The sequence below is a fragment of the Momordica charantia genome (assembly GCF_013281855.1).
Source record: "Momordica charantia cultivar OHB3-1 chromosome 6 unlocalized genomic scaffold, Mcharantia_2.0 BLBB01000006.1, whole genome shotgun sequence".
Taxonomy (NCBI): Eukaryota; Viridiplantae; Streptophyta; class Magnoliopsida; order Cucurbitales; family Cucurbitaceae; genus Momordica; species Momordica charantia.
In genome coordinates this window covers 28,713,736-28,731,966 of record NW_028275164.1, presented here as the reverse complement: position 1 = coordinate 28,731,966, position 18,231 = coordinate 28,713,736, and the positions used below count along the sequence as shown (strand labels likewise).

General features: G+C 33.4%; 4 protein-coding genes across 7 annotated transcripts; 3 read left to right on the top strand and 1 right to left on the bottom strand.

Moving 5' to 3' along the window:
* Window positions 1-369: 369 nt before the first annotated feature.
* LOC111024867 (transcription factor MYB3-like) lies at window positions 370-1,608 on the top strand. Its single transcript, XM_022302674.2, has 2 exons — window positions 370-726; window positions 817-1,608. The coding sequence occupies exons 1-2, from the start codon at window positions 549-551 to the stop codon at window positions 1,452-1,454; spliced, it is 816 nt and encodes a 271-aa protein (XP_022158366.2). The 5' UTR covers window positions 370-548; the 3' UTR covers window positions 1,455-1,608.
* A 660-nt stretch (window positions 1,609-2,268) lies between these two features.
* LOC111026114 (copper ion binding / methyltransferase) lies at window positions 2,269-6,963 on the bottom strand. Of its 2 annotated transcripts, none has more exons than XM_022304109.2 (12): window positions 6,771-6,963; window positions 6,400-6,665; window positions 5,928-6,001; window positions 5,743-5,837; window positions 5,325-5,422; window positions 5,067-5,150; window positions 4,669-4,749; window positions 4,505-4,588; window positions 4,251-4,349; window positions 3,265-3,344; window positions 2,966-3,054; window positions 2,269-2,823 (listed from the first exon to the last, which is right to left on the bottom strand). In XM_022304109.2, exons 1-12 carry the CDS (start codon window positions 6,901-6,903, stop codon window positions 2,483-2,485), a joined length of 1,524 nt encoding a protein of 507 aa, XP_022159801.1. In that variant the 5' UTR covers window positions 6,904-6,963; the 3' UTR covers window positions 2,269-2,482. The 2 variants fall into 2 exon arrangements, with proteins under 2 accessions (XP_022159801.1, XP_022159802.1); XM_022304110.2 differs by having other exon boundaries at window positions 4,251-4,346; window positions 6,771-6,962.
* A 3,391-nt stretch (window positions 6,964-10,354) lies between these two features.
* Window positions 10,355-12,793, top strand: LOC111023342 (uncharacterized). Its single transcript, XM_022300765.2, has 3 exons — window positions 10,355-10,574; window positions 11,582-11,727; window positions 12,586-12,793. The coding sequence occupies exons 1-3, from the start codon at window positions 10,505-10,507 to the stop codon at window positions 12,601-12,603; spliced, it is 234 nt and encodes a 77-aa protein (XP_022156457.1). The 5' UTR covers window positions 10,355-10,504; the 3' UTR covers window positions 12,604-12,793.
* Window positions 12,794-13,628: 835 nt separating this feature from the next.
* On the top strand, window positions 13,629-16,547 carry LOC111022819 (uncharacterized). 3 transcript variants are annotated; one of them, XM_022300105.2, is made up of 9 exons: window positions 13,629-13,781; window positions 13,888-13,943; window positions 14,385-14,554; window positions 14,647-14,758; window positions 14,837-14,919; window positions 15,141-15,204; window positions 15,298-15,415; window positions 16,002-16,159; window positions 16,285-16,547. In XM_022300105.2, the coding sequence occupies exons 3-9, from the start codon at window positions 14,424-14,426 to the stop codon at window positions 16,369-16,371; spliced, it is 753 nt and encodes a 250-aa protein (XP_022155797.1). In that variant the 5' UTR covers window positions 13,629-13,781; window positions 13,888-13,943; window positions 14,385-14,423; the 3' UTR covers window positions 16,372-16,547. The 3 variants fall into 3 exon arrangements, with proteins under 3 accessions (XP_022155797.1, XP_087980840.1, XP_087980841.1); XM_088124714.1 differs by having other exon boundaries at window positions 13,630-13,781; window positions 16,281-16,547; XM_088124715.1 differs by lacking the exons at window positions 13,629-13,781; window positions 13,888-13,943 and having other exon boundaries at window positions 14,392-14,554; window positions 14,642-14,758.
* The last annotated feature ends 1,684 nt before the right edge of the window (window positions 16,548-18,231 follow it).

Here is an 18,231-nt window from a genome sequence, read left to right as displayed (position 1 = left end):
TATTAAAAGAAGTCATTTTTACTCATATACTTACCTAACTTGACCACAAAACTAAACATGGAAAAGAAGTACTCCAACTCAACACTAAAAGGTTAAAACCTAGCCAAAAATTAATTCTCCAACAAATTAGGAAAACCAATAGAAAAAGAATAGTTTCCCATGCAACATGTGGGGTGAATCAAATACACGACCTTTTGATCGAAAATGCATGTCTTAACTAGTTGAACTAAATTCATAACTATTACTTTCACCTGTATCCCCTTGTTTTGCTGTTTTGCTTTTTAACTTTGTCTAAGAATTCAAATGTGTTTTTAAGGAACGTGAAAGCACGCCAAAGAAATTGTGAGTAAATAATTGCATAATTTTAAAAAATTGAAAACTAAAAATGATCTGAAAGTAATAATTTCACTGTGGATTTAAGTTTAAGGTTAAAATTGAGCCAAATACATGTAAAAATTTGAACTTTTCCCACTTTCTTTTCATTTTTTTCTTTTTATTTTTTCTTTTTTCCTTCCCACTTGATGTAGTATATAAGAAAAGACTACATTATGCAAACTTTCCATCCTCTCTCCCTCTCTCTCTCTCAAGAAATGGGAAGAACATCATCATGTTGTTCCAATGGAGGCTTACACAAAGGGCCATGGACAGCAAGAGAAGATGCATTGCTTGTCAACTACATTCAACAACATGGTGAAGGCCATTGGAGATCTTTGCCAAAGAAAGCTGGTCATTCTTCAATCCTTTTTTTCTCTTCTTATTCATTCTCTATTCACTGAATTTCTTTCCATTCCTCTCTTATATCTACTCACAATTCAGGTCTACTTCGATGTGGAAAGAGTTGTCGACTGAGATGGATGAACTATCTCCGACCCGACATTAAACGCGGCAACATCACCGCCGATGAGGATGACCTCATTATAAAACTCCACTCCCTCCTCGGCAACCGTTGGTCTCTCATTGCCGGTAGGCTCCCAGGCCGAACGGACAACGAGATCAAAAACTACTGGAACTCCCATCTTAGCAAGAGGCTGGCTGTAACAGCAACAGAAAACACAAGAAATCAAGCAAGGAAGGAGAGGATTACAATCCCTTCAAACTCCGAAAATGGAGAGTCGTCAAAGACAACAAAACCGACCCGAGTTTCATCGTTTTGCGACGAGGATAACTCGAGCAGTGGCGTGGCAAGTGCGCTTCCATTGTCGTCGGGAAATCCTGGAGGAGGAGGCGGCGGGGGCGGAGCCGAGATTGAATTGGCGGCGAAGGGAGAAGAAGAGAAGATAGAAAGTGGAGATCTTTTTGGTGGGTGTGAGATTTTGTATGGAGGGTCATGGAATTGTTCTGCCAATGGTGAGATGATTGATGAGGTTGAAGATGATTCTTATCAGCAACTATTCAACCTCCAAGGAGAAGACTACATTCAATTAGACTCCTTCATTGATTACTTCTTAATCTGAGTATATTTTTTTACATCTCTCTCTCCTCTCTCTCTTTCTCTCTCTACTGTATATTTCAATCTTATATGCATTGCAGGTTCTGCTTCCATTAATGAAATATGTATGCCATGTATGGTTTTTTTGTTTCCAGATATAAAATTCTGTTGTTTAGAAATTATTTGGAAGCTCCTTTTAGATTTTTAGAAAAATGATTCCTTAATTACTGAAATCTTTTTAATTAAAAACTGATTTTAAGAGACCAGGGAAAAGAAAAAATTAGATTGAAATCAACTTTTAGAATAAGTTTGCAGAGTATTATAATCTCTTAAGAATAATTTTTGTAAATTTTGAAAACGTCAAAATCTACTAGTTTTTTGTTTCTAATTCACATTTTACAATTTTTCAAAAATATTGAGTAAAATCATTATTTTATCATTTTTAATTAAGAAAAATCCATAACAAAAATTTGAAATGATTATTTTATTTAAAAATTTAATTTTCATCCAATTGATTTTACAGTTAAGAGAACAATAGATTATATAGGGTTACAGACATGTTCCTGATTTTTTTTTTAAACAAACAGACAACAATTATTAAACATAGTTTTTTTTTTCTTCCTTGAAAAAAGGAAAGCAACATGAGACCAAAAAAAAAAACAAACAAACAAGAAACAAATCACTACTTTTTCAATTTTTTTGTCATTTACTATTTTTGCACTGTCTTAATCAAATACCTAATGTTTGAGAGAGTTTCTTAAATCCGTGTTCTGTAGCACCAACGAAATAGCCGTTCTTGTTCTTTTTTTAACTAATAAGGAAAAAATGAAAGAAAGAAAGAAAGAAATAGCCAACTTTTTACTCTTAAGATTGAAAATCAAATATAAAAGAATTACAAATATAAAAATACCAACAACCAGCCATCAATTACTTCTTGGCTCCTCAAATCAATGAGCAATAATAAGTGAAAGTCTAAACTCTATAGGCTTCTATACAAATTTTCTAGTAGTGAATATAATTCATGTAAGGAGATGCCAGACATGAAGACAGAATTCAAAAAGGCCATAAATCACCCCAAACTGACCTTCGAGCTTGATGGTGTAAAGTAGGATTCTTACTTTGTGTGACAACAATTCGCTCGAACGAGCCCTCCGAGGCATCCCGCTTTGTTGATCGACAAATATCCATCGAGACGTGCCTGCCCCTTCGTATTGGCGAAAATACAATCCTGCCCCAACCACCACCAAGATCAGCAAGCACAGATTCCCCTTGTTCTTCTTCCTCTTCTTCTCCATCATCAAAATTTTCAGTTTCGATAACATCAGAGTCATAAGTAACTGGATCCACTTCTTGGTATGGAACAATGTCTTGTGTGTTCAACTTTATTAGGTCCTCTGCCATAGTCAAGTAAGGAGTGATGACGGTTTTAGTTAAATTGTAGCCAATGGAGATCAGTTTGAAGATTTTTGTTGCCATTCCAACTTACTGGCAGGGTTAGAAAGAAATGAAAGACATTATATTTTATTTAATGTTTACCATAGTCGATCTCTAGATCTTCTGGATTTCTTTTGGCATGCTGTTCCTTTAGCGTCTCAAACTTCATGCCATCAAGAGGCCATGGTTCCCTGAATAAATCAAAGCAATGAAGTGAAAACACGGTTGTTTTATTGAGAGTCTACATATAAATATCAAGATGAAGATATGACGTTGGAGAAGTAATAAAAATACATAAACTGCCAACAATCAACACAATATCACTTGAACAATTCTATTATTCTTCAAAGAATTGAGACCTCAAAACTTTGAGAATTTGAAAAGAATATAAATGAACTCACCGAGGACGCTGTCCACGCCTGAAAGCAACAAAAGAAAATTTCTCATCCTCAAAGCCTCTTAGAGATTCACCCTTGGAACGCTACACGTAAAAAAATGGGTAAATGATAATAAGCAAAGATATTTTAGGTCGATTTAGGGGGTGCAAGCAAATTCATCAAGACGACATTCAAGATCTACCATAAAAAGATGTGAAAAATCAGTTTTTCTCCCAAAATATCTTCTGCTAACTTTTTTTTTTAAAGAACTCTACATTTAGACTTGAATGAATTAAAATGTTCTCAGGAATTTCTTCAACAGTAACCATGACTAACCATACAAGTCATAACGTAGTATATATTATGATATGCTCATTTTATGTGTTTAAATACTACTCTTTTGGATGATCATTAGGAATTGGCTATCATATAAATTTAACACCGAGTGGTATATGCCACAAGCAAAAAAATTCCATCTTCCCCAAGGAATTTCAGGCAAGCACTTCAATAGACTGTAGTAATATTCAAAAAACAGAGAAATTGAACACATAACAACTCTTCTTGTTCAAAAAGGATGAAATACCAATCATACAGACTAGAACTAAATGATATTGACACATAGAAAGAAATTATATGAATTTTTTTTTATATCCATGGTTTTTGGACCAACTTGCAGACACCTAAACTATTTTCATGAGAAAACTGCTTGATCGTATCGTACTACGTATGGTTTGCCAAGATAACTCATAGGATATTAGGTGGCCAACTCCAAACCCTTTACTATTTACCTTGGCCCATAATGGTTATGATATGAAAGAAAATTAAAATATAAAAAAAATAAAAAAGCTACAACAAAAAAATAAATATGAAACTAGAAAATGTGTAACATCTATGGAATAATATACTGAATGTTAGTATATGCCTTCTAATTTCCCATCAATTTTAACATGACATACAGCTCGCAACATGAGTGCTAAGGTGAAATGGAGTTGAATGCTAAGAAGATGAACCTTGTAAGCTCGTTGTGTTGATGTCCTCTCCAATCGCTGAACGAAATGACAATACTTTCCAGAGTTCTCTAGTGGACATTTTCCATCATGGGGACACTGCTTAGAAAGATAGATGAAAAACAGAGTGTTAGGCTGATTATTACCAGGGAAAATTTTTCTATACAAATCAAGGAGGCCACCAAGACTGCCAAGTGAGGAGAAGTACTGCAAAATTGTAAAAATAAAAGAACAGAGAAAGAACCTGTTATACTCACAGGAGCAACTACATAAGCACCGCACTTTTGAGTTACCAAGTCCTTACAAGCTATATTGTTGTTGTTCTCATATTTATGCCATTTCTATATATCAGAAGAAAACACAATCATTAATGAGAAAAAGTGCTCCACTTTCAAATAGATACAATAAAGAATCAACTTACCCTTTTTTCCATCCACAATATATGGGATCGCATTTGAGATATGATATTAGATCCATGTGGTGTTCCAGGTTCAACTAAGACCTACATCACATTCGTATTTCTTAAACTACATTAAGGAATAATTACACAGAAGATGGCAAATGGCCAAAAAAGAACTGGTGAAATGGGATAATTTAGGCTTGTGCAAATCAATTTTCAGAGAAAGAAAAATAAGGAAAAAAAAAAAGTCAGTGCAACTTATTTAGGTATTTCAGAGTTGCAATATGGTACTGTAGGAAAAAGATCGCCAAAATTTCTTATTGTTACTTCTGTATTAATCATGCAGTCATAGATAATAGGGCCACAACAGGATATCATGAGAGCTTGTTAGACATGAAATCCAGAGCTAAAATATTTACCAGAACATCTTTCGTAAGATTCCAAAGCTGGCGCACTATGGTCACCCTGTCCTTCAGTGATGGTATCTCTCCGAGTACATAAGACTTGGTCCCACGGCATGTAAAATGAATCATCAATTAGTACTCTGATATAACAGCTAAATTACCATATATTTTTCATACTTGCAGAGGTTTGAGAGTTTGTATGCAGAAGAAAAAGGGAAAAGAAGAGAAGACAGAAGCCAGGAGCTCCTTAAAATTTTTTAAAGTGTTACTTACAGCAATGACAAGGTCATGTTCTCTCTCTGACTTACTAATATCTTTGTTAAGCGCCTGAATGCTGTCATAACCATGAATAAGTGGCAAGTTCTTTAGGCCTAAAACAAATGCAACATGTAAATCTTGTTGTTTTTATGAGTACTAAAGCAAGTCTATCACAATAAGGAATGTACATGGATTATTTCTTCCATGGAGCCAACTAATTTTTGGAAATTTTAAGTTCAAATACAGAGGGGTCAATATATTTTTCAGATATAATTTTAACAATGTGAATATGGCAATAGTTAACCTGAATAAGTTGTTTTCTGATGATCGGATCAGAATAAAAATTGGTCTCTCGGAATATTAACTTAATTCACTCCTAATTACTGGTTCAAAATCACAACTCGCAGCAAGAAAAATGCAAATTCCTCAATACCTTGTATCAGACTCCGTCCAGCACGTTGCATTGATTGGGATGGTTCTACTAAATTAACTTTCTCTATAGAATGGGGCCAGACTTCTCGCAGAGCCCTAGAAATTTGAATTCAAATTACAAAGTAATTAGCTATTCTACTTCAAACAAATGAATTAGCCTGTTATACACAGCATACAAATTATTACCAGAAAGCTGAACCAGTGCCAGCACCGAAATCCAATACATTAGATGGAGAGAAATCAGGTAGTCTTCTACGAACCTAAGTATATAACATGTAAAAATATCATCAAAAAATTATTCCCAAATGTAAAAATCAACCTGACATAAACCCCGAACCAGGTCAAACTTCAGATGCTCGTAATAATATGTATCATCACAATCACCATACGGAGACGACTGTAGAAAACAGGAAGCTTCCCGAGATTATCACGTAAGTTTCACTAATAACATGACTTAGTCCTAAATCCATTACGTATTGCATAATTACCGTATGCACGTTAATTCTTTGCACTAAGCATTACACCATACTAAAATGCACTCCCGTATACCATCCTTTAAGCTGTCTTATTTCTTGCAACTCCAGTTCATTTCTCAAGTTTCTGAAGATGACAGAGAGCCAACTTAATCATTTAGTCAGTATGCAGAAACCTGTTATACCTCGTTAAGAACTCTGTAGCACGCAGAAAAGACAGCAGGCATCCGGGAGGCGACGTAAGCAATCGTCTCGTCGTCCCTGTATTGAAAGCCAATATCACCGTAGCAGCTCTTAATCTTCCAGCGCTTGGATTGCTCTACGGATTTCAAAGGATCTTCAACAAGCTCCTTGGAAGTGGTCGCTGCCAGCTGCAGATTAACATCCTTGATGCCACTGAATGATTCAGACAGCCTCAGCACCTTCCTCTTCAAATGAGGTACTTCTTGCTCTGAAATGCACAGACAACACCGCAGAGTCAGGCATAAAGACATCAACAAAGAAATAAACATACTCAAACAGCTACGATAGAGAAACGAATTCGGGGAAGTGAAACCTCGAAGGTACTTCTTAATGGCGCGGCGGAGGCGGACTGGGACAACGAGGCATCGTTGTGATTGCTTGGCGGCAGAACGGAGGAGCTCCGGAGTGATGATTTTTTGGGATGTTTCTTGAACTAGGGACGCCATTGCAGAACGGAGGAGCTCCGGAGTGATGATTCTTTGCGCTGACTTATGGGTTTTTAGGGCTGTCGAGTCGGTAAATTAGTATATAGGAGCATAATTTTTTTTTGTTTTCTTCTTTTTTTTTTTTTGGGAAAACAATTTTTAAGCATAATTTGTGACTAAATTTGATAACTATTTTATTTTTTATTTTCGGAATTCGATTTAAAAATTGCACTTATAAATACTACTCTCATTTCGGGTGTTCGATATTTACATATACATTTTTCAAATATTTAAAAAATTTAAGACAAAATTTTAAAACTGAAAATAGAAGTTTTCAAACTTTTATTTTCATTTTTGGAATTTGACTAAAATATTAAATGTATTTTCAATAAATGTGAAAATACACTGAACGATGAGTAAAAACAAAAACCTACACAATAAACATCTATCAAATGGGGGCATAAAATTTCATTTGTTTCAAATTATACTTTACCTTAAAATCTTTTAAAGTATTGTAAATCTTATTTAGGACAGATTTTGATTTTCATTTGACAAATTATCATGTGCATCAAATGGTTTAAAGTATTTTAATATATATATATATATATATATATATATATTTAGTATGAAATTGATAAGATTCAGGAAAAAAAACACGACACTATAACTTTTTTCTTTTAATTTGTAAGTTTTAGTATAGTTATTTAATAGTCGACCTTGTGCATTAATTAAACAAAATTTTGTGTAAGTTTGATTTTCACTAAATTAATTATTTTTTTGGAGTTCTTTTATATTAGTTCAATTTATGAAATTTAAAGTTTAGGGTAATAATTTATCTCAGGTCAAATTTGATTCTCCTTTTATTTTTCTTAATTAAACATAAATTCTTTTAGTACAACAATTGTGGAGATTCAAACTCATGACCTATTGATCGACTAATTAAACTCACGTCGATGAATTAAACGTAAAATTGAAATATGGTTCTATTCAACACAAAATTCATGCATATGAATTTTCAAATTAATTTTTTTAGAGATTATTTGAAATAGTTTTCTATTTAAATTGAATTATAAGTTTAATCCATAATGTTTAATTTTCTTTTGGTTCCCTAAATTTAATATAAAAAAATTAATTACAACTTGCTTTTTTTTTTATTTCAATTACATCTTGCCTTTAAACCATTCTGTGTAGCTAATCAAATGGTAACTTAATATATCTTCCTATGATAAAAAAAAAATTTGGTTAATTTAGTACGACATTGATAAAAGGAATTTGATCGTTGAAACGAATTGGAATCCACGACGAAAAAGACAAACGATCGAGAAAGAAAGACTCCACGTTCTCCAAGAAATTTAACTAAAAAAATTGGTTATTTCCCCAAACTATTCCCTTTCTTATGCTTTCTTTCTATCACAATATGTTCTACAAATCTATTAAATAGACATGTTACAACATAATTTAAGTAATTAATTAATTTTTTATTTCTATAAAAAGAAATATATTATAAACTTTAAATAGGGCTTCTCCGTCCCTTTTAGAATCCTCAGTTCCACGTATAATTTTGCAGGGGTATTTTTAGTGGTTGGCAACGATATTTGTCATATTATATTTGTAAACATGGTTAACAATTTCTTTTGTTCTGCAAATATAGCCAAATTTCAAATATATCATTATAGTTAAAAAAATAAAAAATAAAATAAAATGGAACTGGAGGCCAATCCAAATAAAATAGAAAAGTTAAAGTTAGTTAATATACTGGATACTAGATGTATCAATTATATTAGGTATACCTACAATAAAGTATATCATTGATATTTAATGTGACTAATATACTTCATATGAGGTATTAAGGATGTATATTGGAGGCCGAAAAATCAATAAGAATGATCGAAATGGATCGAATCGATGTCGGTCGGTCAGTTTCACCACCCTGTTATCAATGATTGGTTTGGACAATTCCCAAACTGTTGGCCAATTGGTTGACCAGGGTAACAATGCGAGACCAATGAAAAATTCTAGTCTCGTGTGCAATACACTCCCTCCCAACTGGCAAAAGTTGACACAATCGACCTACTAAACTGATTAGTTGGCTGGTTGATGATAATGGTGATAGGTCGAACGATCCATTTTCATTTTTGAAAATCGATTGTGTCAATTTCGACATTGGTTTTAACCTAAAAACCGATCCGACAAACCGACGTAAAACCCTATGAGGTATATAGTTATTACTTTATATTAGTTGGATGATCAAATTTTCTATTTACTTCATTTGGGTTGGGCCTCTATTTCTTTTGTTAGATTTGCAAGTAAAAAGCGGCGGTTTTAGTGCGTGAACCTAATCATAGCTAAAAAGTCTATCACATGGGTAACCGGCCTCTTCTCAAAGATATAACCATAAATTTTGAATCAAATAAAATAATATTATAAAAAAAGGTTAAATTAAAAGTTTATCTTTTACCTTTTAGGAATGCGTCTATTTATTTCTTATACTATGTTCATGAATTTTTTATTTTTTTTAAATCATGGTTCATGAACTTCTAACAATGTGTCGATGTTATCTTTGTATTAGAAAGTAGTTTCTAATGTAAACTTCAAATTTTTAAATTTTATGACCTATCTAGTAGGTCGTTGTTGTTAACCCTGTTAGTTTGATCTGAGCAAAACTCAACTAATAAAGACATGTATCATCGATCAAAAGATCGAAGGTTCAAATCCCTACCCCGATTTTGTTGAACTAAAAAAAATGGGTATACAACATGCCATTATTTAATGATTAAATGTCTAAGTATTTATCTCTATATTATTAAGTTTTTGGGTATGATAGGTCTTATCCATGTATTATGTAAACAAAAGTTATTAGAAACTTATTAGTGACTAAATGAATAACCCTATAAATTTAGGAAACATATTAGAAGTATTGGGTAAGGAAATACCCTACGTGAACACGAATCAGACCTTATGTGATGTCTTATCGAGCTTAGATGGTCAAAATGTTGAGCTAGGTGAAACTGAACACAAGATACTAACTCGAATAAGGGTGTTTTATATCTCCTTCACTTGCGAATGTCATGCCTTAACAAAGTACTCAATCCAGATATGTTGTCAAGTTGTGGCCTCTAACTTGGGATATGCTTGACACCAGACACTAGCATCCCGACACGAATTGATCAAGCAACAGAGTTGCCTCCTCGAACTCTCCATAAACAGCAAAACCTACCTCATATCCAAATACGCGACTTTATACTTATTTAGCTCAATTACTCATCAGAACATTGGTCAAGCACCATACAAATGTAGGTCATCCACCTCAATTCATCTACTTTCACCACGATTCAGATTTTAGCTGGCTCACGTACCATAATTTAACATCAACAACAAGCATTTTAAAATACATGAACTAAATAAACATAACCATCAACCAAAAAAAAAAGAAAACTATAGGCCAAGGAAATGCGTATTTTAGCATAATATTGTGTGTGTTGGCTTTGTCGGTAGTGCGTACGTTTAAGCGCAGCCGTGGCCGCTCCCCGTCGAGTCTCGCTTTCAAATCGCCGTCACTTTCACGAGATCTTCATCCACCCATCTGCACTGCAAACAGCCCAAGAAAGCGACCGTACCAGCCATGGGTGGAGCCCAAGCAATCAAGAGGATCCCTCGAATCAAGTTTCCCAAACGCCATCCCAACCCCTCTGGTCTGCATCCACCTTTTTCTTACTTTTCTTTCTTCTTCTTCTTCTTATTATTATGATGAATCGATGATCGTCCTCAAGGAAAACTAATCTTCTCTACCTGAATCGAAATCGCTAGGCTTTCTCCCTGTCGTTCCGTTCATGATTTTTGACTTGTTCTTCATGGATGATTTCTCTTTGGAAAATCCTTGACATGACCTGTATTTGTGGCTGTGGTTCTGTGTTCGTCCGTTTGGTTTTAATTTGATTGCTTAGAGTTGGGATTTTTTTTTTTAGTCTCTTGTGTGGGTAATGATTTCTATTTAAGTTCTAGCCTGTTTCAGCTTGATGATGGAGATCCTGATGCATTTATGTGGACCGCCATGGTGATTAAAGAATACAAGAGTGTGCTATTAATTTGTTATCTTCTAGCTATGCTGGCTTAACTTTGATTTTTCTACTTTTGGATAGCATTTTTAACCTGGATTTTGAAATCTAATGACACAGATGAGTAAAATAGAATGAAACTTAATTCAGAGAAGAGAGGGGAGAGAGAGAGAGAGAGATTGGGTTTTGTGAGAATTTCAATTTGATCCATAGGTTTCCTGATTCGAGGATGTTTGTATGAGAGGGAAATTGACTTTTATGCCTGTTTCCACTTCTATTAGTACCTCATTATCTAAGAACTGCATTTGGAATGCTTAGAATCAAGAACTCTTGTGAAATATTACCAATGATGGTTATTTAACATTTGAGAAATCCTTCTATATTTCTATGCCTGTTTCAGTCTGCCTCATCAATTCCGTAGTTGACATGAAACCTAACATTACCACCTCTTCGAAAAGAAAGGAACACCTAGTTGATGCATTAACATGTTTATTAATAGCCATTTTTTGGATGATCATAATTCATTAGTGAGTCGAAGTATCGTGTAATATCGGTCATTGGATTCTGCCTCGATAATACGTCTTCTCAAAGTTATCTACCACTTGTTTTATGAACATAGCAACTACTGAAGAAAGTTTTTTCAGGTTCTACTTCCCAGACTCCATCAAACCTTGGGGTCGATGATCAAGTTATCTTCTCAACTGGAAATGTTTTGAAAACTGTGGGAGGAAAAGCTTCCCTTCAGCCTAAGAGGACACCGATGTCTAACGAGGAGATTGAGGCTGTTTTGGTAATAGAACCTATTTCTCTTTGGTGGTTGTTCTTATCATTGCTGATTGATCTGTTGTTTCTTCTTATGCAATGTGCTTTAAGCTTTTAATTTGGACTTTTCTTATGACAAGAAAGGAAACAAAGTTATCATGAGATACACACCTAAGAATTTTACCTGGTCTAATTTGTGCTTTAATGAGTAATGTTGTTAAATTTGTTTGTGATTGAGAAAGTTGTGTTCAGCTTGTTATGATTTGTTTGTTCCTTGGATTCCATTTTGCTCTTTGAACTTTCCGGCTTGGCTTGTTTCATTCAGTTCCGTAAACTTTCAAAAAGTCCATTTTAGTCATAAAAAAAATAATTATTTTGGTTCTTAAACTTTTAAAATGCCTATTTTAATTCATGAACTTTCAAAAAGTAACCATTTCAGTCCTATATGATTTTGACACCTAATGCGCGTCTTCAACATATTCGGTTTGAATACATACATTAATATGTTTACGTTATATACATTCTCAAAACCATGTTATTAAAAAGTAAAATAAAGGTAGACTAAAGTGGTTATTTTGTTCATGCTTAGACTAAAATAGATATTTTGAAAGTTCAGGAATTAAAATGGGACAAACTTAAAAGTTCAAGGATAAAATGAATATTTCGAAAGTCTAGAGACTGAAATGGAACCAATCAAAGTTCAAAGATCAAAATGGGATTTAAATCAGGATCGGAGATTTCTTTGTTTTGTTTTTTTTACTTTTAGCCTGGCAATATACATTGGCTGCATCTTTGCGTATAATCCACCCATTAGTTAATGAATCATTTATTTTGTGTTTGCTTTTTGTTGGATATTTTTACTCACATTTCTACACCTTACTTGCAGCTGGGTGGGTGCATCTGATGGTGAGCCTTCAAAGGAAAGACCATAAGGTTGTGGACATTTTTTTCTCATGTCTAAAAGTTTTAGTTTCCTGTATTAAGAACTTATATCATATGTAAAAGGAATGCTTAAGCTAAACTTTCCTTAATAAGAGGAAACTTTGACAATTCATTCCGATGAAATGGAACTTTGAAGATCCAATTTTACTATACTCTTTTGGTGTTTATCAAATAGTTCTGTCCCTGCCCCTATTTCATTCTCCGTTCTTGCGAAATTTTGTGGGGATCAGGGTAAGATTTCAAATTATCAAATTATAAGTCTCAAGGATTTTCCTCCTCGTTTGGAACGTGTCCTTGTAGGAAAAATTTGATATTGATGGATTTTTTTAAAATAAATGTAGAATTATTTTCATTTTGGAAGAATTTCATGTTATCGAATTTTTAAAATTTAACTATAATATTAGAATTAAGATGAAGGGAGATACGATATATGAAATAATAGAAAATAGAAGATCATAGTTATATACGATCAATATTATAATCACATTGACATATTCTTTAACATGATAGAAATCATAGATCAACACGGGGACGAAGAAAAAGATATTTCGTTACTGCAAATATATATTATTGAAATAATACAATGTATTTGGATATTTTCCTTCTACTCTACAAAATTTTATTTGTTATTTTGAATTAATAATCGAATGGAATTCTTCCCATAGAAAATAAATTATGGGAGTGTGTGGCTCGAACCATTTAATGTCTTTTTATCCGTCATAGTGTAATTCACAACCACTGTAAAAGTTTCCTACAGAAGTAAGTTGGTTCGTTTGAAAATAATTTTTTAATATTTTTTACTTTTTTAACTAACTGCAGAGACGTCCAATAAAATTTAATTGAGCGGAGACGATGGTAAAAATTTTAAACAATCTAAGGATAAATTTGAAATTAGGTTATACATAATGATATTTAATATTAAGCGAATTTCGAAATACGAAAAAGAAAAAAGAAATGGAAATCCCAATCTAATCCAATAATCAGAATGCTAATTGGAGAGGGCAAAAAGGTCCTTTTCCCACGAGGATCATCATTATTCATTAAGCAAAAACAGAAACAACTACTGTACCGAACACAAGAATCTCTCCATTGATGGGTCAAACCACATTCTGTGAACTACATCTCCTCTCTCGCGAACAGGTTCGTTCCAACTTCCATCTTCTTTCCCCCATCCCTTTTTTTTTTTTTCGTTTTTTCTGTGTCGAATTAGTAGTAATTGCCCCAAAATCCACGGAAATTTTTGTAGCAATCGTCTGTTGCTTGCTGGAAATCAACTGCTGAAGCACCGCGGATTCGAGCTCGGTAATGGAAATTGTTGCTTTTTCTGGATTTCTTTTCATAGAGAATTCGTGGAGGTTTCTGGGTTGTTTTGGGTTTTTTAAGATTAAGGGCAATCATAAGTTATTGTGCGATTAGTATGTAGTTTCCAAGCTTTTTGAGAATAAAAAGAAAAAATAAACAGATTTACAAATAAGGAAATAGATCAATTAGTAAGCATAAATTTCTTTCTGGGTTTTAGTTTCTTTCAGATTTTATAGGAATACTATTTGCTGATTCATGTTTGACTTCAGGAATTTCTAGACTTGCAGCCCTATGCATACTTTTTGTTTTTTTAACCTAATTTAGATTTTTAGAGAAATGTTTCACTGGTGTTTCTGTTGTTGATTGGTCTTCCCCCTCATTCTCTAGTGATATGGACGATGAATTCTTAATTTCTTATTTGCACTTTTATCCTCTCTTTAGTTGTGCAGCTGCTGGAAGTTAGAGACTAGAGTCAGCTTCATGGATGATACTTCCAGGAGGATAAAGTTTATACCAGATCACTTTCAAGTTTCTCCATCCAATTCAGACAGTTCTGAGAATACAACCTCGTCTTCATCCATACAATGCCCGAGAGTAGACGACTCATCGAGGTACTTGTTGCCGGCTTAGAGATAGGAGTGAAATCAAGAAAGAAGAGAGGACTAGCTCATTTGGTTATTGTTCTTGATCTGGTGTAGAATAGGTCACACAGTCATTCTTGGACTCGTCGAAAAATGAGAAGTGCTACATTCATGTTGAACTTGTTTAGTCTTCGGGGATTGCCGTGGGGTTCGAGCAGTGATGGTCAAGAAAAGGTATTTAGTTATACAGATTCGTGATGTTATTTGATTGACTTTCTCGTACTTTTGCTGAAATGGATCTTCAAATTGCAGGTTGTGCTGACTGCTGTGGAGGTCGCGTCATTGCGGTCGGAGATTGCCGATCTAGAAGAGCGGGAAGCTCATCTAAAAGCTCAGTAAGGAAATCCTTATGCTTGACGACAATGAAACTCAACTAATGATCCTTTTAACTCTTGAAAAAAATTATTGATATGCCTTCAAAACTTGTTTTCCTTCCTAAAGTAATCCTATTCCTATGTACTTGATTCTTGGTTTCTAGTGGTAAGGATCAAAGAGAATTTGTAGAAAACTTTTAGTCTTCAATATTTACTTTCTTAAAGATCTTTCTTTTGAACAGGTTGGAACATGTTGATGAAATTTTGCGGTCTGCTCGTCTGTCGGGCTATTTGTACATTCGAACTGTATTGACTTTCCCATATCATCTTTTAATCCTTTGAATGTTTACTCTTTATTGTAAATTTGTTGTGCAATAAAATGGCTTTTTTGTGTTGTAGAGGTGGGCAGCCCTACCAGGAGAACCTCTGCCTATTGATGATACTGATGTTGACGATTGGCTTCCCCGCTTCGTTGTCCTACATGGAGGTTGTATATACTTCTACTTATCATCTACAGGTATTTCACTTCCTAACTGATAAATCCTTTATGTTTCGTGCATGAAATCTGGGATCGTCTCTTGGACACCTCTAGTTAATACCATCTAATGGCAACATATCATCTACATTTTTCTGGAATGAACATATAGTTGTTTAGATCGCTATAGTATACCAAATTTTAGCTACCCATCTCAAACAATAAGGACCAAAAAACACGGTACGTAATGTTATGTAATGTTTCAATGGATAAACCTGAATAAACATGTAATGTACTGGACTCGAATACAAGTGAACTTTTACTGGTGAAGTTACTGATATTGGATATGCAGGAATGCTAGCGAAGAAGGTTAATTTTGATCGTCTTTCCATCTTTGTTCTTCTCGTTCTTCATTTTTCTAAATTTATTCAGTTTCTTTCCTCTCTTAAGATTCCAAAAAATATGTGGGTTTTGAATTTTCTCCTCTTAATGGTTACTTTTACTACTAGTACTACACTTATCATTCGAAACATAATCCTTGTTAAAATTTGGAATGGTCAACTTACTTCGATCAAGTGTAAGCCTTCTTTACTCCGTTTGCTAATGAAATTGAACAATTTATGGTCAGATATTAGCCCGCAGGATTCTGCCCTTCTAGCAGACATTGTTGAAGTAGATTCTCTGCCAAGCATTACACGCGAAGACGAAGGAGATGTAAGATACGCGTTCTACGTTTCAACTCGTCACGGGCTGCGATATGAGTGCTCGAGTATTTCTAAGATTCAGGTACTTTCCAATTGGCTTTGTAGCCTTTTTGCTTGAACTGAACATTAACATTACAAATTAGGAGAGGTTAAGTTGTGGTCATTGGTTTGAGATCTTCAAACCCTTTCATTTCTTTTGTCAGGTAGACTCTTGGTTGTTGGCTTTACAAAGTGATTGCAAGTTGGGATGTGGAAATGGAACTTCTGGTTCCAATAACCAAAGTTGATGTATAGTAATTAAGAAGAATCAACACATTTTTAGTAGAAAGCTGTACATAAAGACTTTTCATTTATCATTCTAGGATAACTAGTTCATTGAAATATTCGAACTCCTTTTTTTTTTCTTTCTTTTTTTCATTTCTTTTTGTACATTAGCACCGTTTACCGAATGAATTTGCAACTTATCCTAAGTTTTAAGGAACGATTAAAATTTCCGTTAAGGATGAACAAAAAATTTCGGAAAACCGACTCGGTCATGAAGGGCCGGTTGACGTTGGTTTTCCAAAATAGAAAATGAATGAGTCGATGAAAAATGATTTCCAATTGCGACCATTTACTTGTTAAAACAAAAGCTCAAAGCTGTCTGCAGCAGTCTGCACTTGGTTGGTTTGGACGGTTTTCTATTTTACAAAATCGACTTTGATCGAATCCCTCAATAGACCGACTGGTCAATGTTGGTTTGGTTAGATTGATTTTTCGGAGTTTTTTTCTCACCTCTAGGATTTGGCCTAAATCGACCGACTGATAGTGCTACGATTAGTTAGTGTTACAAAGCCTTCCAAAACTGTCAAGTTCCAATCAATGAAAATGGACTTGTTGGTCAATGACCAACCTTGATTTGAGCTCAAAATCGACATCAATTGATTAAGGTGCACTCTTAATTTTTATGCGGTAAATGAAAAGATACGCATTTGTAAAATTTGAAGGATTAAATTTTGTTGTGCTACATTGAATTGTCAATCTCATCTTCAAACGAACCAAGTAGATATTGGGAAAATTTCTAACTAAGATCCAAGTAGATATTGGGAAAATTTCTAACATTAGTATAGTACCTATTCCTTTCATTCACATCTCGACACATCAAAGTAATATATTGTATTTATTTAATGAGAATACACTATTTTTAAATATTGCTTTTATAGCTAACAATAAATCGAGGTAATATGGAAAATTTTCACTACCTTTGTACTAGTTCGTTAGGATATTTTTCTAAAAGACAACCTAATTGGTTAAATATTTCTTATGTGTATTGCCATGTAAGCATAATGTAAATTAGAAAAATATTTTTGACATTACTAAAAATGTTAATATATTGTTTCCAAAGAAAATATATATCATTAATATTAGAAAAGTATTAACTAGAATAGGGAGATACAAGGCACTGCCGATTAATTTGGTTATTTCAATTTTTCCTTTTAAGAAAAGAACTCAATAATTTGGAAGAATAGCCCAGAAAAGGGCTAATTAAGATAAATGACTTTGCTTTCTAAAGGAAGAAGAGTTGCCTTTAATTTATTTTTCTTCATTCATGTAGTACTCTGTAATGTTTCTATTTCTTATTTTCTGTTCTCATTTCAAGTTTTTTATCTCAAGATTGTGGTAATAAATTTCTATCTTGTTTTTGACAAATTTTGAAAATAATAAAATATAGTTTCTTGTTATTTAAAAACACAAATAAAATTGTTTTTATTTAATTTTTTTGTTCAATTATTTTATCCTCTCTTACTAATAAAAAAATTTATTATAACATAATAGTTTTCATATTCATTATTATGTTTCACAAAGACTTGATATAGTCTTTAGAAAAATTTTATTAACATTTTAAAAAATGTTTTATGTTTTTCTAAATATGTATTCTTTTTGTACATTTACTCTTAATATATACACACATATATATAAAATATTGAACTCCGTTTACCTTATATTTGGAATCAACCTTTTCCTACTCGTCTTTTCTTCTCGACAGTGTTTCCAATTTTACTCATTAAGAAAAGAGAAACAAAGTCTTTTTTCTTAAATAATATTAGGTTTAAATATTATTTTGGTCCTTGTACTTAATTATTTTTTTCATTTTAGTCCTTATACTTTGAAAAC